Consider the following 20,184-nt stretch of genomic DNA (forward strand, 5'->3'; position numbering starts at 1 on the left):
TAACACTCTTTCACTCTTGTGTCCCATTGAGAAAGAACATGTTTCACCAATAATCCCCATACATAAAACATACCCTTTCATGAAAAAATAAATTGTAATTAAATTCCAAACTTGTCTTCTTGTTGGCCTGACATCGGAAAAAATATGTAATGTATGTATATGCTATTGTAGATATATGCTAAATATGGACATATTTTTAAAAATGAGGGGGCAAACTTGAGGTGAAGGAAATAAAGTAAATAATTGTTTATAAATAATTAAACATTTTAGTATTTAAATCTTTATTTATAGATTAGACCACAGTAAATAATACTTTCAGAATGTACAAACATTATTTGACATGGATCACATTTATTATATTAAACTAATACATTGATACATAATTTTACAGTTTTCTCATTATTGGAGATTACCTTTGGTTATTTTCATTTCTAGTATAATGCTGCTATTTGCTAGACTTCAAATGTAGAAAATTGGTTTTTAAAAAAGCATAGATATTGTTAGAAATGGTCCTTGTAGAACACAAGTGTATTCATCTAAATACTTTTAAATCTCATCAAACACTCTTTATTTTTTTCAAACATCAAGTAAATTGATAAGAATGATTTTAATATGAAGGAAAAAACAAAGTAATATCCTTTATACATAACTTTTTTTTTATTCTAAAGATATGGTTACATATATTGATATGTTTCAAACATTATTACATAGACTACTGATGGACAACATGCTCTAGATGAAATATACTGAAGTATTGTTGCTATTTACACAGAATGCTAGATTCCATAAATTTCTGTGACTTTTGTAGCACTAACAAAATACTGGTTATACCCTATACACAGGATTGAATTATTAAAGGTCATGCCTTGTTGAAAGCAAGTCAAACCAAATTTGGATCCATTAAATGCTTGAGCATTTCTTACAAAATTTTTCCCATTATATTCACATTTTGTGCAGTTTTTATGGTGTTATTATGTTACAAAGATATGATGCAGTTATTACAATACATGCGACAATTTTTTTATAACTCTCTCTTCTATATATATTTCTTAGTCTATGTTAATTTCATTCTAAAATGTTCTGTTCGTTCCTGATCCAGTTCCTATTTAATTACTCCTAATACACAACAAAATTGTAGATTCCATTGTTCCCATGCCAAAAACAAAGGGATAAAAATCCTTACAACCAGCACATCTTTTGAAAAAGATACCCAAGATTCTCTTGCCTAAGCTGACACATGGCAAAGAAATCCCTATCAGAATCACTAAGTAAAAATCACAAAGTAGTAAAATCACTAAGAGGCAAAATTTGTCACTTTGCTTTTACATCGCAATGTAAACAGATGTCAATTTGATCATCGCTTCACAATTGCATAAATTATCACTCCCTGTGGTAAAATAAATCAAAGCTAAAATTTCAAGAGTCCCTTCTTTTGCATCTGCTAATATATATATATATATATATATATATATATATATATGGCAAAAGCAAATAAAAGTGGAACTAACAGTGTTATTCCACATCATTTCCAGCATTTACATTTACAACTGAACAGTATTGTGGTAGAAATGTGACATTTCTGCAGGAGAAATTTGATAAAATTGTTAGTAACAGTTTGTTGTGGAATGAAGTAAATGTGAATGAATGATGTGGAAAATAAATAATGGCGTTTCATAGATTCCTTTATAAAAATTAAGAACATAGTAACTAATTTTTTTCCAACAGCATTTACATTTACAACTGAACAGTATTGTGGAACTGAGTTTATGTAACATAGGACAGTTTTCCATTAATAAACTGTCTTCTAAAACTAATTAATAAACTTCTACTGTCTCAAATGGAAGAGGGATTCTAATCATAATCCCACTTCCATTTGAGCATGCTTTATATTATATAAGTTAAACTCAAGAACCAAATTCTTATTTCTAATCCTTTTAAATTTCACTTTTTAGTCATTTTTATCAAAGTTCATCTTATAGTAAAATTGATGTGTGTGTTTTTTTTTTTTTTTAATCACATATTTCTATAACCAAAAAATTTTGTCTCTAGGTTTTGTTCCAAAAAAATTTTTCATTAGCATCATTCTGCAAATTTTTCTTCAATCACTAAAGCCTTTTGATCTCTATTAACTACGATTCTCAGGCATTAGGTCATGACAGCTTTTGTTGCTAAGGGGTCCAATTTGTACTTACTAAAGACCCAAATTTATATAATTATTACAAGAATAATAATTGGAATTGCATAAATTTCTAATTATATTATCAGATTAATATTCATATACATTATTTAAGTCTCTTCTATTTTCCTTAGATTGGAAGAGAAGAATATAGATGAAGATAATATTAGTTATTTCTTTTAAATTTACATTTTTACAATGTTAGTATTTAATGCTGAAACGTTTCACCCAAATGCTGTATCTTGCTGTGCATTGTTTATATATTATATGATACCTTTATGTGTTTATTTTCTGAACTTGTTATTGTTTTATAACAATAACTCCTAAATAATTTTCCAGTCTTTATAAAAATGTAAAACATTATTCTCTTTTTGAAGTTCACTTCAGAAGACAAGTATTACTTCTTTCAAAAAATGAAGGTTCTGGATATTGACTTCCATTCATTTGTGTAAATTATGGAACTGACGAAATCAGAAAACAGTTTTCAAAAATAATCCACTTGATAGCTGGTTTTTCTGCAGGAGAAAGAAAAAAATCTTTTTATTTAAATTATGAAGTTGCTTAATTTCTCTTTAAACAATATATGCAATAAAGTACTATTTAAAATTGTAATAAAACTATTAAAAATTATAATATTGAATTACTTATAAACAATAATTATATAGTTCAAGATATAGATTATATAAATATTTTTTATTTATTTATTTATTTGGAAATAGGGAATTTGTATAACAGAATTTCAATAACAGAAAAAAAAATTATATAATTATATATACAAGCTAAGTTTTAATTAATATTGAAATAACTTTTAAGCCATTGAAGATAGTTCTACAAATGGTAGAATCTTTAAATGGAACATAGGAAAAGAATGTTCTCAAAATAAGAACGTGATACATTTGTATATACATGATAACTAAAAATATGATAACACGCCTTTTTCTAAAAGACCATTCCTTTGAAATCACCTTGAAGGATCCCAAAACTTATAAATTTCTTAATGCTCTAAAACAGGATTTCCGATCCACTTCATCTTCGACACTATGAATTTTTTTCCGAGACGAATAATAGCACATGTTCTTTCTGAAAAAAGTTTTATGGACAAAAAAAAAAAAAAAATTATTATTAAATCCAATAAATGTTCACACAAATGATAACGAACGCTTTGAAATCAATGCATACGCAAACTGAATTGAATATTCATAGCAAAAAGGAGTTTGAGTGTGTGGTAGGGATTGCAATACCGAATACCGGTATTTTGAGCCATGTGTACAATTTTGTAATACCGGTATTCAGAAGTTTAAATACCGGTTTTTCAGTATTTACTAAAAAATTTTTAAATCGTCTCCACTATATGTTCAGGGATCGCGAACATAGCAAAATAGTATACGTTTTTGTTTTTATGTCTCCCTAACGGGTGAAATTAATTTGCTCATTAATGGCTTAATTAATTGCTTAAATCTAAATTAGCGAAACGGATTATCCCCGAAAGAAGATATTATATCCATAACGACTGATGGAGCAACAGTTATGAAAAAAGTTGGAAAGTTGATTGGTGCAAATCAGCAATTGCGCTATGCACATAGAATTCAATTAAGAGTAATAGATGTATTACACCAAAAAAAATAAAGAACAGAATAATCCAAATACTGTAGATATAGAAACTTCGGATTCCTACTTTGGAGAGAGTAAGAGTGAGAGTGATATTGACAATAAAGATAATGACAATGTAATTGTTGAAGAAGATATTGCTAATGAGGATGAAATATAAACCATCAAGAATTGCTTTCTATAATTTATCAAGTTCGAAAAATTTTTAAGATATTTAAACGTTTTCCTATAAAAAATGATATATTACTCTAATATATACTAACTGAAAATACAACAGAATATATATTAATATTAGATTATAAAACACGTTGGAACAGTTTACTCCTAATGATGGAATGATTTTTGAAACTGAGAAATCCAATCCAAAAAGCAATAATCGACTTAAACCTCTAAATTAATTTTTCAGATAGTGAATTCGACTTAATATCCAGGACTATATCAACTCTACTTTCAATAAAACTGACAGTTGAGGCATTATGAAGGAGAGATTCTAATTTATTAACAGCTAATGCAACAATAAGTTTCATGTTGCAGTCACTGAAAGAACAGCACACATCACTATCTGAAGAATTACATTACATTGAAAGATTACATTACACAAGAATTATTACATTGAAAAATCGAATAGAAGAAATCCATACCGAAATGGAAAATGTCTTATGGTATTTACATAATTATAATGATTTCAAAAATGAAAATGAAAAAGAAGAAAAGAAAATAACCAATTCAAATCTGATTAAGTTTAGAGTAAATTTTCTTAAAATTTTTTACCCACAAACCTATCCACATTCAGTAGAATTCGGTACAGCTATCGAAGATAATGGTGACACTAATATCGATAGTGAAAGGGAATTGTCTCTTGAACAAAGATTAGAATTAGCGATAAATAAAAAAAATTCAACGGACCAAAATACAATACAGAAATCAGCTATATCCAAAACCACCCGACGAGGAATCGATTTATTTGAAGATGAGGGGTTTAGAAGTAAATACTTGGAAAAAGTATATCGCACATTGCTCAGTACCATTAACTAGCGTAGATGCCGAAAGAGCGCTTTCGACAGATGGTAATTTTTACACTGAATTACTTTTCGGGCTTAATGACAGTACAATTGATGCATTATGTTTTCTAAGATCACATTTCAAAAATTTGTATTAGTACCACAGACTGAATAGTGATATTTACACTTTTTTTGTGTTTTAAATAAATAAGAGGTTCCTTTACTTTTTTATGATTCTTTATATACTATTATAATTTATAAGTTACAAATTATTTTTTGTGATATTTACACTCTCTAATAAATCTGGCAAATAAAACAAAGAAACACCTGTGTTTTCTTTCTTTTTCTAAAATTTCTAATACCGGTATTAAAACCGGTATCCCGGTATTAAGATCTAAAAAATATCGAATACCGGTATTGAACATTTGGTCCGATATTGCAATCGCTAGTGTGTGGTATATCTTAAGTATTGCATAGAAATTGCATTACCTTAAGCGAAGTCGTAATTGAGATGTAGGCGACGAGACAGATGTATCATGAGTAAAACGGCGGTTCTTTATGTAGGTCTTTAACAAGCTAAAAAGATATTCTGAGGACAGGTTTTCTTCATTTCTTGTCGTTCGCTACGAGTCACTTGTTTACTTATTGCGTTTTTTTTGTTGTTGTTGTTGTTTTTTCCTGTTGATACAACTGATAAAGACTTTAAGTAAACATCATTAAACTATCGAAAGATACTATACATACAAGGTTTTATCCGAACCCATGTTTTGAAAACCTTCGCTTTAATAAACTTTGATCGCCCCACCCCTTTCTGGAAGGAAACTTTCCTGCAAATAATATTGCATTTTTAACACCTACATGTCAGAGTTTAACAATAAAAATGTGATCTTCGATTGACTGGCGGTTTGAAACACATTTTAAAAAAGTGTTGATATGACGTTAAACGATTCTCTTTACTGTCTTGCTCATTGCATACATTCTTAACGACTACTATTGCTTTCAGAAATTATTTCAATCAATTAACCTGAGTATTTATTTCCATCCTTTTTTATCTGCCTTTTAATTTCTCAATTCTTTGAGGGTTTGATTGCTGTGTTGTTTTCTTACCAACTTCTGCAATTTTTAAAAATTTATATGTAGTTATAACAACGAGTATTTCCTTATAAATCAATACATTTCTCTATTTTCATACAACGGACTAAAAATATTCATAACAGTTTCCTTGAATGTCAATTATAATAGCGATGTTAACTTAGTGATAATCGCAAACGTGAATTTGAATTGAATATTGCAATCAGTTTAATTAGATCACTCATTTGTTCATTACCAATATAATACTGATATTATCCCCTCATAAGTACCATATCTGAAATTTCAGTGAATCGAGAATCTTTCATTGAACAGTCATTCAAAAATGCGTTCGTGTGTGTTAAGAGTGGAGTAAGGGCTTTCATAGCTCGCACTTTAATTTGGAAATAAAACAAGATAGAAGACATTTTTATCTAGTATACAGTTTATTTTAGTTATGTTAACGTCCCGTTTTAAAACAGTACTAAGACTATTTTGGGATGGACCTCGTAATTTTGAATCGCGGTCAGATGACGAGGACGGCACCTGAGTTAGTACCCCCTCTCCAAACTTCCACACCACACCAGCGCTAGGATGTTTGGCCCCGACGGATTTAACGTGCACCAGACTCGCCTACGTGATGGTTCTTCGGTGGAATCGGGACTCAAACTTTCCGAAACCGAGACCTAACCACGCGTTCTCCTCTAGTATACAGAATATATAAGGTATACATAGTATATAGACAAAAAGTATAATTTGTAAATTACTGCTTAAGAAATCCATTCTCAGGAAATCTGACAATCAGGTACAAGGAAGCACGATCACTAGTACAAGGAGATTAACTGACTGAATAAAATTTCGTATACAGATTTAGCACCTAAAGTTATCAGTATCATATTTTGAACACATTCCGTCTAGATAATAACCGTCTATCCGTATTTTCACACAAAGGTGGTGGCATAGGTTTGCCAACGGGAGACAAGTACAATAATCCTTAATGTGGTTTTAAAATAACTCATAATTTTTATATTTAATTAAAAAGAAAATTAAATATTATTTAGCTTCTTTTTTATTCAGGTACCGATCTTTTTTTTTTCATTGTTAAAAATTTATAAATATATTTGTAAAAAATATTACTTTTTTTTACTGACCATCAAAATATATTTGAGTCTATTTTTCCTGAGACTCTTGAGATTTCATTGCACTGAGATCTAATTTTAGAAAAAGTGTGGTTTATTTCATTCCAGATTTAAGGGTCCGTATATAAGGGTTGTCCAAATGAAAAGTGGACAAGTTGAATGAAAATAATAACTTTATTGGAAATCAAAAGAAATTGCTATGAGCGTTGTAACATAGGTCGCATTGTTTAGGTAGCAGGTCTATGCCTTTGCTGTAGAAAGATGGTGGTTGATTCTTGAGGAAGTCCTGCACAGCTTCCTTCATTTCGCCATCCGAAGGGAAACGTGTCCCTACAATGCTCTCTTAAGCCGCTCCAAAGATGTGGAAGTCACAGGGTGACAAATCCGGACTGTACGGCGGTGTTGCAAAGGGATTTTTTTAAGATCATCTGGATCACGAGAGACGTGTGGACTAGCATTGTTATGGAGTAAGATTACTTGTGTGAGAAGACCTGGCCTGTTTGCATTTGATTACTTTCCGCAGTTTCGTCAGAGTACTGCAGTATTGTGTTGAATTGATAGTGTTCCCTTGGGAGGGGGGGACAGGAAATCAATCATGAGTGCTCCATGGCAATCAATGAATCAGAAACTAAACTGCCGAGCGTTGTCCCGATTTGGACGCATCCATGTATAGCTTGACTTTTCTTCCGACCAGTTTCCTCTAATACGGTTTTCACTATTGAAGCCGTATGTAGTGCACACCTACTAGCACTCTTTATATCCCTGTTAGGCAGTGCTGCTATAGCTGCAGTCATTTTGACGCAATCGCAAATGTCCACTTTTCATTTGGGCAACCCTTATAGTAGAAACGCATATTGCGCAGAATGACATGTTATGCTGAATGAACAAATGCATCCTCTTATCATGGAAGCTATATAAAATGTAGAAAATAAATTCAAAAAGTTTCATAAAAGAGAAATCCTGAATAATAAATAAAATTAAATACTTCCGCCAAAAATTGATTTTTTTTTTTTTTTTTTTTTTTAGCATAGGCCTCTTCCTAAAATAAGTTTTAAATAAAGATTGCAACAACGAGCAGGAATTCAGATACATTTCGAATCCGAGGTGAATAAGCGTTACTGTACTATGGACACGAACAATATAGGATGTGAAAAGATAATATTTTGTAATCATATTGTTGCTTCTTAAGAAAACTGGGAAAAGATATTTTTTTAAATATATGTAAAAACTTACTGTTTTATGTAAGATATGAAAAATGGGTTACTTGAACATCAGATTCCCCATTATTTATTTTTCAAAGTATATTTAGGCTTATTTCATTTTATTAAAAAAAAACCATTAGATCTTGAATATGAACTTTCTTATCTTCATTTTTAGGCATATGTTTTTGCAGTTAAGTAATTTTTTTTTTCCCACGAAGCTATTGCAAATTTACTCCTCCTAAAATGTTTATCCCTTCAGTTGCAGGCATTAGTTTTTCTTAACCCCTTGATATACAACGAAGAGTCTGACTCGTGCATCGTATAACTAATTTTTTAATATTAAGTCTGCAATTAAGTGAATGCATTAAATAATTTAAAATGCAAAAATCACTTAAAAAAGCATTATTACCTCAAATACCTTTATATTATTCTAAGGATTAAAATAATTATAATCGTACCAAATGTGCCAAGGTGTGCCATGTAATAAGAAAGTTAAGTAAATTCGTATGACAAGCGGTTAATGTGTTATATATAAATATTCTACGAATAATGGGGAATTATTTTAATCATCGTTTTATCGACATCTTTATCCAAAGTCTATTAAAAATTTAGAAGACCTGAAATTAAATAGTTTTTGCCGCAAAGAGTAATTGAAAGTAAAAAAAAAAAAAAAAAAAATACGTTTCCTGATCATATTACTGGTTCTGATTACTGAATGCACAATCTGAAGAATTTAGGTAGTAATTTATTTAACAAATTTAGTGCTGACTTGGATAGCTCTTTTAGTGTAGCTTAAAAACCACCATGCAACATATATTTATTTTTTGTTGTCAGTTGCAGTTGGTAATATTTTTTTAGTGTAATAATTGCAGCCTGATAAATTAGATTGCAAAAAAACAGGTATTTTACTTTTAAATAAACTTAATTTACAATTTACATATTTCAATGATTTATAATGAATTTATATAATTTGGCTACAGTAAAATAATTCTTCTTGGCATGCATATTGCACAAATGTCGATAGAAAAGAATGTTTTATTAAATTTAATTTAGCCATTAACTAAACTTTAGTCAGAAAATACTCACAGTGAAATAAAGAAAATAAATTTGCCAGTTTGGTACCGAGGAAGTAAAAATTAGATGAATAAAACAATTAATTTTAGAACTATTATTTATTGAATTCTGAATTGGTGAAAACAACTCTATCGTCTCTTAATATATAATATAAAAGAATATTTCTCTAAAAATTCCACTGACAGGTAATCAAAATGCTGGATGATTTTTTTTTTCATAACCTATACTAACACCTTAGCCCAAAGATAAAAAAACGTTCGATAAAAATACATCGTATTTTTCACTTGTCAGCTTATTTATTGTTCTGCTAAATATGATGCAAATTATAAGCTGAATGAATGGCATTTAAATCAGATGTCTGAAAATTTGTGAATTTAACATCTTCGACATCCAACGCATTGAGTTCTTAGTCGACAGATCAAAACTTTTTGGAAAAATGCGATATTATATTTACCTATAATTTTGTCGATTATATTGCTAAAACTAGTGCAAATAATAAGCTGAATGAACGGCATTTAAATCAGATGTCTGAAAATTTGTGAACTTAACATCTTCGACATCCAACGCATTGAGTTCTTAGTCGACAGATCAAAACTTTTTGGAAAAATGCGATATTATATTTACCTATAATTTTGTCGATTATATTGCTAAAACTAGTGCAAATAATAAGCTGAATGAACGGCATTTAAATCAGATGTCTGAAAATTTGTGAATTTAACATCTTCGACATCCAACGCATTGAGTTCTTAGTCGACAGATCAAAACTTTTTGGAAAAATGCGATATTATATTTACCTATAATTTTGTCGATTATATTGCTAAAACTAGTGCAAATAATAAGCTGAATGAATGGCATTTAAATCAGATGTCTGAAAATTTGTGAATTTAACATCTTCGACATCCAACGCATTGAGTTCTTAGTCGACAGATCAAAACTTTTTGGAAAAATGCGATATTATATTTACCTATAATTTTGTCGATTATATTGCTAAAACTAGTGCAAATAATAAGCTGAATGAACGGCATTTAAATCAGATGTCTGAAAATTTGTGAACTTAACATCTTCGACATCCAACGCATTGAGTTCTTAGTCGACAGATCAAAACTTTTTGGAAAAATGCGATATTATATTTACCTATAATTTTGTCGATTATATTGCTAAAACTAGTGCAAATAATAAGCTGAATGAACGGCATTTAAATCAGATGTCTGAAAATTTGTGAATTTAACATCTTCGACATCCAACGCATTGAGTTCTTAGTCGACAGATCAAAACTTTTTGGAAAAATGCGATATTATATTTACCTATAATTTTGTCGATTATATTGCTAAAACTAGTGCAAATAATAAGCTGAATGAACGGCATTTAAATCAGATGTCTGAAAATTTGTGAATTTAACATCTTCGACATCCAACGCATTGAGTTCTTAGTCGACAGATCAAAACTTTTTGGAAAAATGCGATATTATATTTACCTATAATTTTGTCGATTATATTGCTAAAACTAGTGCAAATAATAAGCTGAATGAACGGCATTTAAATCAGATGTCTGAAAATTTGTGAACTTAACATCTTCGACATCCAACGCATTGAGTTCTTAGTCGACAGATCAAAACTTTTTGGAAAAATGCGATATTATATTTACCTATAATTTTGTCGATTATATTGCTAAAACTAGTGCAAATAATAAGCTGAATGAACGGCATTTAAATCAGATGTCTGAAAATTTGTGAATTTAACATCTTCGACATCCAACGCATTGAGTTCGTAGTCGACAGATCAAAACTTTTTGGAAAAATGCGATATTATATTTACCTATAATTTTGTCGATTATATTGCTAAAACTAGTGCAAATAATAAGCTGAATGAACGGCATTTAAATCAGATGTCTGAAAATTTGTGAACTTAACATCTTCGACATCCAACGCATTGAGTTCTTAGTCGACAGATCAAAACTTTTTGGAAAAATGCGATATTATATTTACCTATAATTTTGTCGATTATATTGCTAAAACTAGTGCAAATAATAAGCTGAATGAACGGCATTTAAATCAGATGTCTGAAAATTTGTGAACTTAACATCTTCGACATCCAACGCATTGAGTTCTTAGTCGACAGATCAAAACTTTTTGGAAAAATGCGATATTATATTTACCTATAATTTTGTCGATTATATTGCTAAAACTAGTGCAAATAATAAGCTGAATGAATGGCATTTAAATCAGATGTCTGAAAATTTGTGAACTTAACATCTTCGACATCCAACGCATTGAGTTCTTAGTCGACAGATCAAAACTTTTTGGAAAAATGCGATATTATATTTACCTATAATTTTGTCGATTATATTGCTAAAACTAGTGCAAATAATAAGCTGAATGAACGGCATTTAAATCAGATATCTGAAAATTTGTGAACTTAACATCTTCGACATCCAACGCATTGAGTTCTTAGTCGACAGATCAAAACTTTTTGGAAAAATGCGATATTATATTTACCTATAATTTTGTCGATTATATTGCTAAAACTAGTGCAAATAATAAGCTGAATGAACGGCATTTAAATCAGATGTCTGAAAATTTGTGAACTTAACATCTTCGACATCCAACGCATTGAGTTCTTAGTCGACAGATCAAAACTTTTTGGAAAAATGCGATATTATATTTACCTATAATTTTGTCGATTATATTGCTAAAACTAGTGCAAATAATAAGCTGAATGAACGGCATTTAAATCAGATGTCTGAAAATTTGTGAACTTAACATCTTCGACATCCAACGCATTGAGTTCTTAGTCGACAGATCAAAACTTTTTGGAAAAATGCGATATTATATTTACCTATAATTTTGTCGATTATATTGCTAAAACTAGTGCAAATAATAAGCTGAATGAACGGCATTTAAATCAGATGTCTGAAAATTTGTGAATTTAACATCTTCGACATCCAACGCATTGAGTTCTTAGTCGACAGATCAAAACTTTTTGGAAAAATGCGATATTATATTTACCTATAATTTTGTCGATTATATTGCTAAAACTAGTGCAAATAATAAGCTGAATGAACGGCATTTAAATCAGATGTCTGAAAATTTGTGAACTTAACATCTTCGACATCCAAGGCATTGAGTTCTTAGTCGACAGATCAAAACTTTTTGGAAAAATGCGATATTATATTTACCTATAATTTTATCGATTATATTGCTAAAACTAGTGCAAATAATAAGCTGAATGAACGGCATTTAAATCAGATGTCTGAAAATTTGTGAACTTAACATCTTCGACATCCAACGCATTGAGTTCTTAGTCGACAGATCAAAACTTTTTGGAAAAATGCGATATTATATTTACCTATAATTTTGTCGATTATATTGCTAAAACTTAGTGCAAATAATAAGCTGAATGAACGGCATTTAAATCAGATGTCTGAAAATTTGTGAACTTAACATCTTCGACATCCAACGCATTGAGTTCTTAGTCGACAGATCAAAACTTTTTGGAAAAATGCGATATTATATTTACCTATAATTTTGTCGATTATATTGCTAAAACTAGTGCAAATAATAAGCTGAATGAATGGCATTTAAATCAGATGTCTGAAAATTTGTGAACTTAACATCTTCGACATCCAACGCATTGAGTTCTTAGTCGACAGATCAAAACTTTTTGGAAAAATGCGATATTATATTTACCTATAATTTTGTCGATTATATTGCTAAAACTAGTGCAAATAATAAGCTGAATGAACGGCATTTAAATCAGATGTCTGAAAATTTGTGAATTTAACATCTTCGACATCCAACGCATTGAGTTCTTAGTCGACAGATCAAAACTTTTTGGAAAAATGCGATATTATATTTACCTATAATTTTGTCGATTATATTGCTAAAACTAGTGCAAATAATAAGCTGAATGAACGGCATTTAAATCAGATGTCTGAAAATTTGTGAATTTAACATCTTCGACATCCAACGCATTGAGTTCTTAGTCGACAGATCAAAACTTTTTGGAAAAATGCGATATTATATTTACCTATAATTTTGTCGATTATATTGCTAAAACTAGTGCAAATAATAAGCTGAATGAACGGCATTTAAATCAGATGTCTGAAAATTTGTGAATTTAACATCTTCGACATCCAACGCATTGAGTTCTTAGTCGACAGATCAAAACTTTTTGGAAAAATGCGATATTATATTTACCTATAATTTTGTCGATTATATTGCTAAAACTAGTGCAAATAATAAGCTGAATGAACGGCATTTAAATCAGATCTCTGAAAATTTGTGAACTTAACATCTTCGACATCCAACGCATTGAGTTCTTAGTCGACAGATCAAAACTTTTTGGAAAAATGCGATATTATATTTACCTATAATTTTGTCGATTATATTGCTAAAACTAGTGCAAATAATAAGCTGAATGAACGGCATTTAAATCAGATGTCTGAAAATTTGTGAATTTAACATCTTCGACATCCAACGCATTGAGTTCTTAGTCGACAGATCAAAACTTTTTGGAAAAATGCGATATTATATTTACCTATAATTTTGTCGATTATATTGCTAAAACTAGTGCAAATAATAAGCTGAATGAACGGCATTTAAATCAGATGTCTGAAAATTTGTGAATTTAACATCTTCGACATCCAACGCATTGAGTTCTTAGTCGACAGATCAAAACTTTTTGGAAAAATGCGATATTATATTTACCTATAATTTTGTCGATTATATTGCTAAAACTAGTGCAAATAATAAGCTGAATGAACGGCATTTAAATCAGATGTCTGAAAATTTGTGAATTTAACATCTTCGACATCCAACGCATTGAGTTCTTAGTCGACAGATCAAAACTTTTTGGAAAAATGCGATATTATATTTACCTATAATTTTGTCGATTATATTGCTAAAACTAGTGCAAATAATAAGCTGAATGAACGGCATTTAAATCAGATCTCTGAAAATTTGTGAACTTAACATCTTCGACATCCAACGCATTGAGTTCTTAGTCGACAGATCAAAACTTTTTGGAAAAATGCGATATTATATTTACCTATAATTTTGTCGATTATATTGCTAAAACTAGTGCAAATAATAAGCTGAATGAACGGCATTTAAATCAGATGTCTGAAAATTTGTGAACTTAACATCTTCGACATCCAACGCATTGAGTTCTTAGTCGACAGATCAAAACTTTTTGGAAAAATGCGATATTATATTTACCTATAATTTTGTCGATTATATTGCTAAAACTAGTGCAAATAATAAGCTGAATGAACGGCATTTAAATCAGATCTCTGAAAATTTGTGAACTTAACATCTTCGACATCCAACGCATTGAGTTCTTAGTCGACAGATCAAAACTTTTTGGAAAAATGCGATATTATATTTACCTATAATTTTGTCGATTATATTGCTAAAACTAGTGCAAATAATAAGCTGAATGAATGGCATTTAAATCAGATGTCTGAAAATTTGTGAATTTAACATCTTCGACATCCAACGCATTGAGTTCTTAGTCGACAGATCAAAACTTTTTGGAAAAATGCGATATTATATTTACCTATAATTTTGTCGATTATATTGCTAAAACTAGTGCAAATAATAAGCTGAATGAACGGCATTTAAATCAGATCTCTTAAAATATGCAGTCTTAACGTCTTCGACATCCACTGTATTCATTTCTTAGTCGGTCAATCAAAAATTATCTGCAAAACACTCATCTTATTGACCTTTCACCCTATCGATTATTTTGCCAAATGTAGTCAAACTGCTTTAGCGGTTACTTATATATTTCGACTGTTTAAAATATATTAATTTTAAGGCAGCTTTTAAATTATCATATTCGATAATGTGCAGCTCTCCACAACAATCATCAAATGGTGGAAAATATCATTTTTTTAAAGAATTTTTTTAGAAATATTATATATAGTTTTAGCATTTAAAAAATAATACTTATCAGATTTTGAAATAAATCTGCCCAATGGCCGATCATTTGTCGATATATACATTCTCGTGTATGTAAACGCGATAGCTCAAATGCGTGCATTTTTAAACTTTGAAATTTGACATGTAATCTTGTTTCCAAACTCACATTCTATGTCAAAAAATGTCGGTAGAAAAAAAACAAAGTCCAAAATGAATTTTTTTTTTTTTCCTTACTATATTATGTAGCACAAAGAGCACATATGTAGGTCACTGAAAATAAACTGTGCGTTGGTGCCGTTCTCTGTCTTGTCTATTATGCACAGTTTTATGTGATTTTGTTCAGTTAGTTTAGTTATATTAACGTCCCGTTTTAAAGCAACACTTGGGCTATTTTGGGGCGGACCTCGTAATTTTGAACCGCGGTCGAATGACGAGGGCGACACCTGAGCTGGCACCCCCCTCTTCAAGCATCCACATAAACACCAGCGCTAGGATGTTTGGCCCCGACGGATTTAACGTGCACCAGACTCAACTACGTGATGATTCTTCGGTGGAATCGGGACTCAAACTTTCCGAAACCGAGACCTAACCAGGCGTTCTCCTCTAGTATACAGAATATATAAGGTATACATAGTATATAGGACGTTTGGCCCCGACAAATTTAACGTGCATTAAACCCTCTTACACGACGGTTCTTCGATGGAATCGGGTCTCGAACCTGAAGCCGAGACCTTACCATCAGGCCACCGAAACCCCTCAGTTTTATGTGGAAAAAAGAGGTGTAAAACTTTTATTATATAATATGCGAGGAGGTCAACACCTGAGCTGACACCCCCTCTCCAAACTTCCTCACCACATTAATGGGAGGACATTTGGCCCCGATGGATTTAACGGGCACTAGACCCGCTTACAAGACTCTTCGATGGAATTGGGTCACGAACCTGGAACCTCCCGAGACCGAATTCAAGACCTTATCACCAGGCCACTGCGGCCATAGAATTTTAAATAGTAGACCCGGATATCATGTCGACAGATTAATAGTGCATTCCATATCAGCCGAGACCTTACCATCAGGCCACAGAAACCCCTCAGTTTTATGCAGAAAAAAGGGGTATAGAACCTTTATCATATAATATGCAAAAAAGGTTCATAAAAACCATACTTGTTGGGTTCTTTACTTTTTCGTATATAAAGAGAAAGCGTTTTATTCGCAAAAAGTTCGAGCACGAAATTTAAGTGAATCTGCAGGTTTCAGAGCCTTCCTGCAACCGAAAAACGCAATTATATCTGTCTGTGAACATAGTAACTCGAAAACGCTTTGAGCTAGGCGGATGAAATTTAGTATGTAATCGTGTAGCACCAAATTGGTGGATTTCTCCCAAATTTTGAGTGAAATCCATTCAGGATTAAGTCTTGATGTCTGAATATAACTTAACATGTTAACTACTAAACGGAAAGAACTAGATGGATAAAATTTGGGGCATAGATTTAGCATCTAAATTTTGGATATGTTTTGTAAACATGCAAATACATTAAATACGAATCTGTAATTTCCGGTATTCATATATAGTAAAACACTATTTATACATCGTTCTATCGCATTCATTTGTAATCATTGCAATGATAAAATACAATGTTTTCATTATATATCGTTTTTCTCTTTTCTAAAATTCTCAGATTTTTCTGCTCTCTGGCGTGATAGAAGTTTGGAAAAGGGAGTGATAGCTCAGGTATCGTCCTCATCATCTGACTATGGTTCAAAATTACGCGGTCCGTTCCAAAATAGCCCCGGTGTTGCTTTAAAACGGGACGTTAATACAACTAAACTAAATTCATATTTTTTTTGTTTTTTTGGGGGGGGGGGCGGGGAAGTATTCGTTGAAAGAAAGAAGGAAGGCATTCTTTTCCTCACTGCCATGTCCAACTAAAGGTCAAAAAAGGAGTGCAGCATCGATTTTTTTTTTCAAAAAAAAATTATTTAAAAAAATATTTAATGAACTAAATTAGATTCATAATGTTAATACTCGCTGACAATCAATAAATCAGATTATGATTAATGAATTTTTATTACTTGTTTTTAGTTTAGTTGTATTAATGTCCCCTTTTAAAGCAACTCTAAAATTATTTTTTGGACGGAACTTATAATTTTGAACCTCGGCTAAATGATGAGAACCCCACCTGAGCTGGCACCCCCTCTCCAAACTTCCATACCACACCAGGTTTTTTTTATTACTAAATGTGTACCTGCAGTCATACAAATCGCATAAAATATGTATAATTAGAAATATACAGTAATACATCAAAGATCGACAGTAAAGGTATATGATTTTTCTCATTTTTATGATTGATGTGACAATTTTAAAATGACTTATTGTTTTCAGTACCTTATAGATATTATACCAGTCCTGTTTTTTTAATAAAAAATTTTAGCATTCTTACTTTTACTAATTTTTGTTTTAAGTTTAAAACTATGTTAAAGTGTAGAATAGATTTTATATATATATATATATATATATATATATATATATATATATATATATATATATATATATATATATATATATATATATATATATATATATATATATATACACACACATACACGAGGCATAGAAACCAACTCTTTCCAAAAAATTAATAATTTCAGATTATAATCCCTATATTTAAAATAATAAGAAAAAAATCAATGGAACATCCTAATGCTTATTATTTCAGATTATCTCTATATTAAAAATAATAAGAAAAATCAGTGAAACATCATCCTTTCCCCAACCTCTGGTACGATTTCGTCAATTTTTATTTTGGCTCGTGACTCTTAAATATGTCATCAATAAAAGAATGCATCTCTCCATTTTTGAGAGAAATGGTAAAGACTACTTCACAATAAGGTCGAAGTCTGTGGAAAAAACCAGCGACAAAATTCCACAGCCAAAACCACTGCACCAATTTCAAAACTTTTTGTTATGCATAAAAGCTCTTGAGGCCTAGATACATCATCAGTGGCCATTTAACCCTCTCCCAGTTCCAGTTCCGTTCCGACCTCCGTTTCGAGATATGTTACAAAATAAAAATTTGGTGGAACTACCATCCTCAACAAGTGGTCCGATTTTGCTAAATTTCGTTGCCAATTAATTTCCATTTTTAAGAATAGCTAACCAACCAATCAGAATTCTCTCTCTCATTATGATGGGCGTATTATTCAAAATAATGCTTTTTTTTATTGGATTCAATTTATTAAAGTTAAATGTCATGACTAAAGTAACATAGCTTTGATGTCTGACAATTTTATGAGGCTTTATCTACACGATTTAACTGAAATTGAATGTAACCAATATCTCCTACGAATTAGCTGGTTGCCGAAGACGGCTAATTTTAATTGTAAAGATGGCGAGTGAACAGCTGGTGGCCGAAGGCGCGCCTAATAATATTTTTTTCCATTTAATAACTGCTTATATAGATATTAAATTAAAAGCTAATAAATATGCATGTTTTTGGAAATTTCATAATGAAATTGCGGTCTGCATTATCTTTGAACTCCTGCAAAGTTTAATCTGGTCCTGGTTAAATGACTTTTTCATCAATTTTATGAGGTTTTATCTATACGGTTTAACTGAAATAACCAATATCCGAATTGGTCCGACGAATCAATTGGTCGCTAAAGGCGGCTGGTTTTGATTGTAAAGTTGGCGAGTGAAGAGCTGATGGTCGAAGGTGCCAAGTAATATTTTTTACTTAAAAACAACTTACATAGATATTAAATTAAAGGCAATAAAAATAACTGTGTTTGAAAATTTCATAAGAAAAATGTGGCCTACATTATCTATCAAAATTTAATCTGGTTCTGGTTAAATTACTTTTTCATCATGCATATTGTACTTTACAGATGTATGGCAATCTATAAATGTTTTTATACTAAAAATATTTTATTAATATAAAAGATAAAAAAACATTGATCTAATTATTTCAAATACGAATATTTGATGACTGACAAGATTTTGTATTTGCATAAATTTATTTGAATTATTTTACTGTTATCAGTACATTATTAATTACATTTAACAGCGATTTAAAGAAAAATTTTCTTTTTGGAAAAAAATTAAATAATCCAACAATTATTCTTGCGAATGCTCCTAAGATAAATTAAAACGTTTTATAAAAAAAAATAAAGGGGTAGAAAATTGGACTGATAAAGGAATAAAAAGATATACATACCTCTTGATAATTACAAAGCCATTAAAAATTTATGGCAGTCCAATATTTTTATGCATTACGTTTTACATTCTTTTTAGGTTTCAAATTATTTTTTCTCATCATTCGAACTTTCTTAAGTAACGTCTCGTTCCTCCTTTCCAGTGTGAATATTCTGTTGCTGAGGCGACGATTTGTGGCTTTCAAGTTACTTATTTCCTCTTCTTTTTCAAGCAATTTCATTTCCAAATACTCATTCATTCCTTCCAAACTAAACATTTCACTTGACACAGAGAAGAATTCGCCAGACTCCATTAAAAATGCATTATCATCTTGAACTTTGTCTTGTTTGGAATTGGAAGATTTCTTAACATTTTCAAATCCTGGTAAATTCAGAGTAGGAATTGCATCTTTCTTTAACAATTTTTTAAGTGGTAAACCTAATAGTTCATTTTTTAAATCCCTTTCATAATCACGTTCGGTAAAATGCTCCGAACAAATAACAGCATTTTTCACGTTGAACTCGTACTTTTTTTTACAGCGCTCTTCCCATATCTTACTTAAAGCTCTGTTCTGGGGAAATCGATGGTACATGATATTCGTCCCCTTAGTTTTACGGTAATAATTCTCGCAGTTCGAGACAGCACATACACTCGAAGGCATTATTCCTTACACCCTAACTGTTAATCTTTCTAGAATGTGTGGAGCGAAAACCTTACCAAGGTCGTAAAAGATGTCCTGCAACTCTTACTACATGGAGAGCTTTGGCAGTCAGATGACGTCACAGTGACGTACCGCTTCTGACTCG

The 20,184-nt window shown here is 30.7% G+C and overlaps 1 protein-coding gene across 1 annotated transcript; it reads right to left on the reverse strand.

Moving 5' to 3' along the window:
- Positions 1-19,400: 19,400 nt before the first annotated feature.
- Positions 19,401-20,184, reverse strand: LOC129988859 (THAP domain-containing protein 2-like). Its single transcript, XM_056097137.1, has one exon. It carries the CDS (start codon positions 20,037-20,039, stop codon positions 19,449-19,451), a length of 591 nt encoding a protein of 196 aa, XP_055953112.1. The 5' UTR covers positions 20,040-20,184; the 3' UTR covers positions 19,401-19,448.

This window comes from Argiope bruennichi, chromosome 10 (assembly GCF_947563725.1).
Source record: "Argiope bruennichi chromosome 10, qqArgBrue1.1, whole genome shotgun sequence".
NCBI lineage: Eukaryota > Metazoa > Arthropoda > Arachnida > Araneae > Araneidae > Argiope > Argiope bruennichi.

Bases quoted from the DNA above. Each gene is read 5' to 3' on its own strand.
- LOC129988859 (XM_056097137.1), bottom strand. From the start codon at position 20,039: ATGCCTTCGAGTGTATGTGCTGTCTCGAACTGCGAGAATTATTACCGT.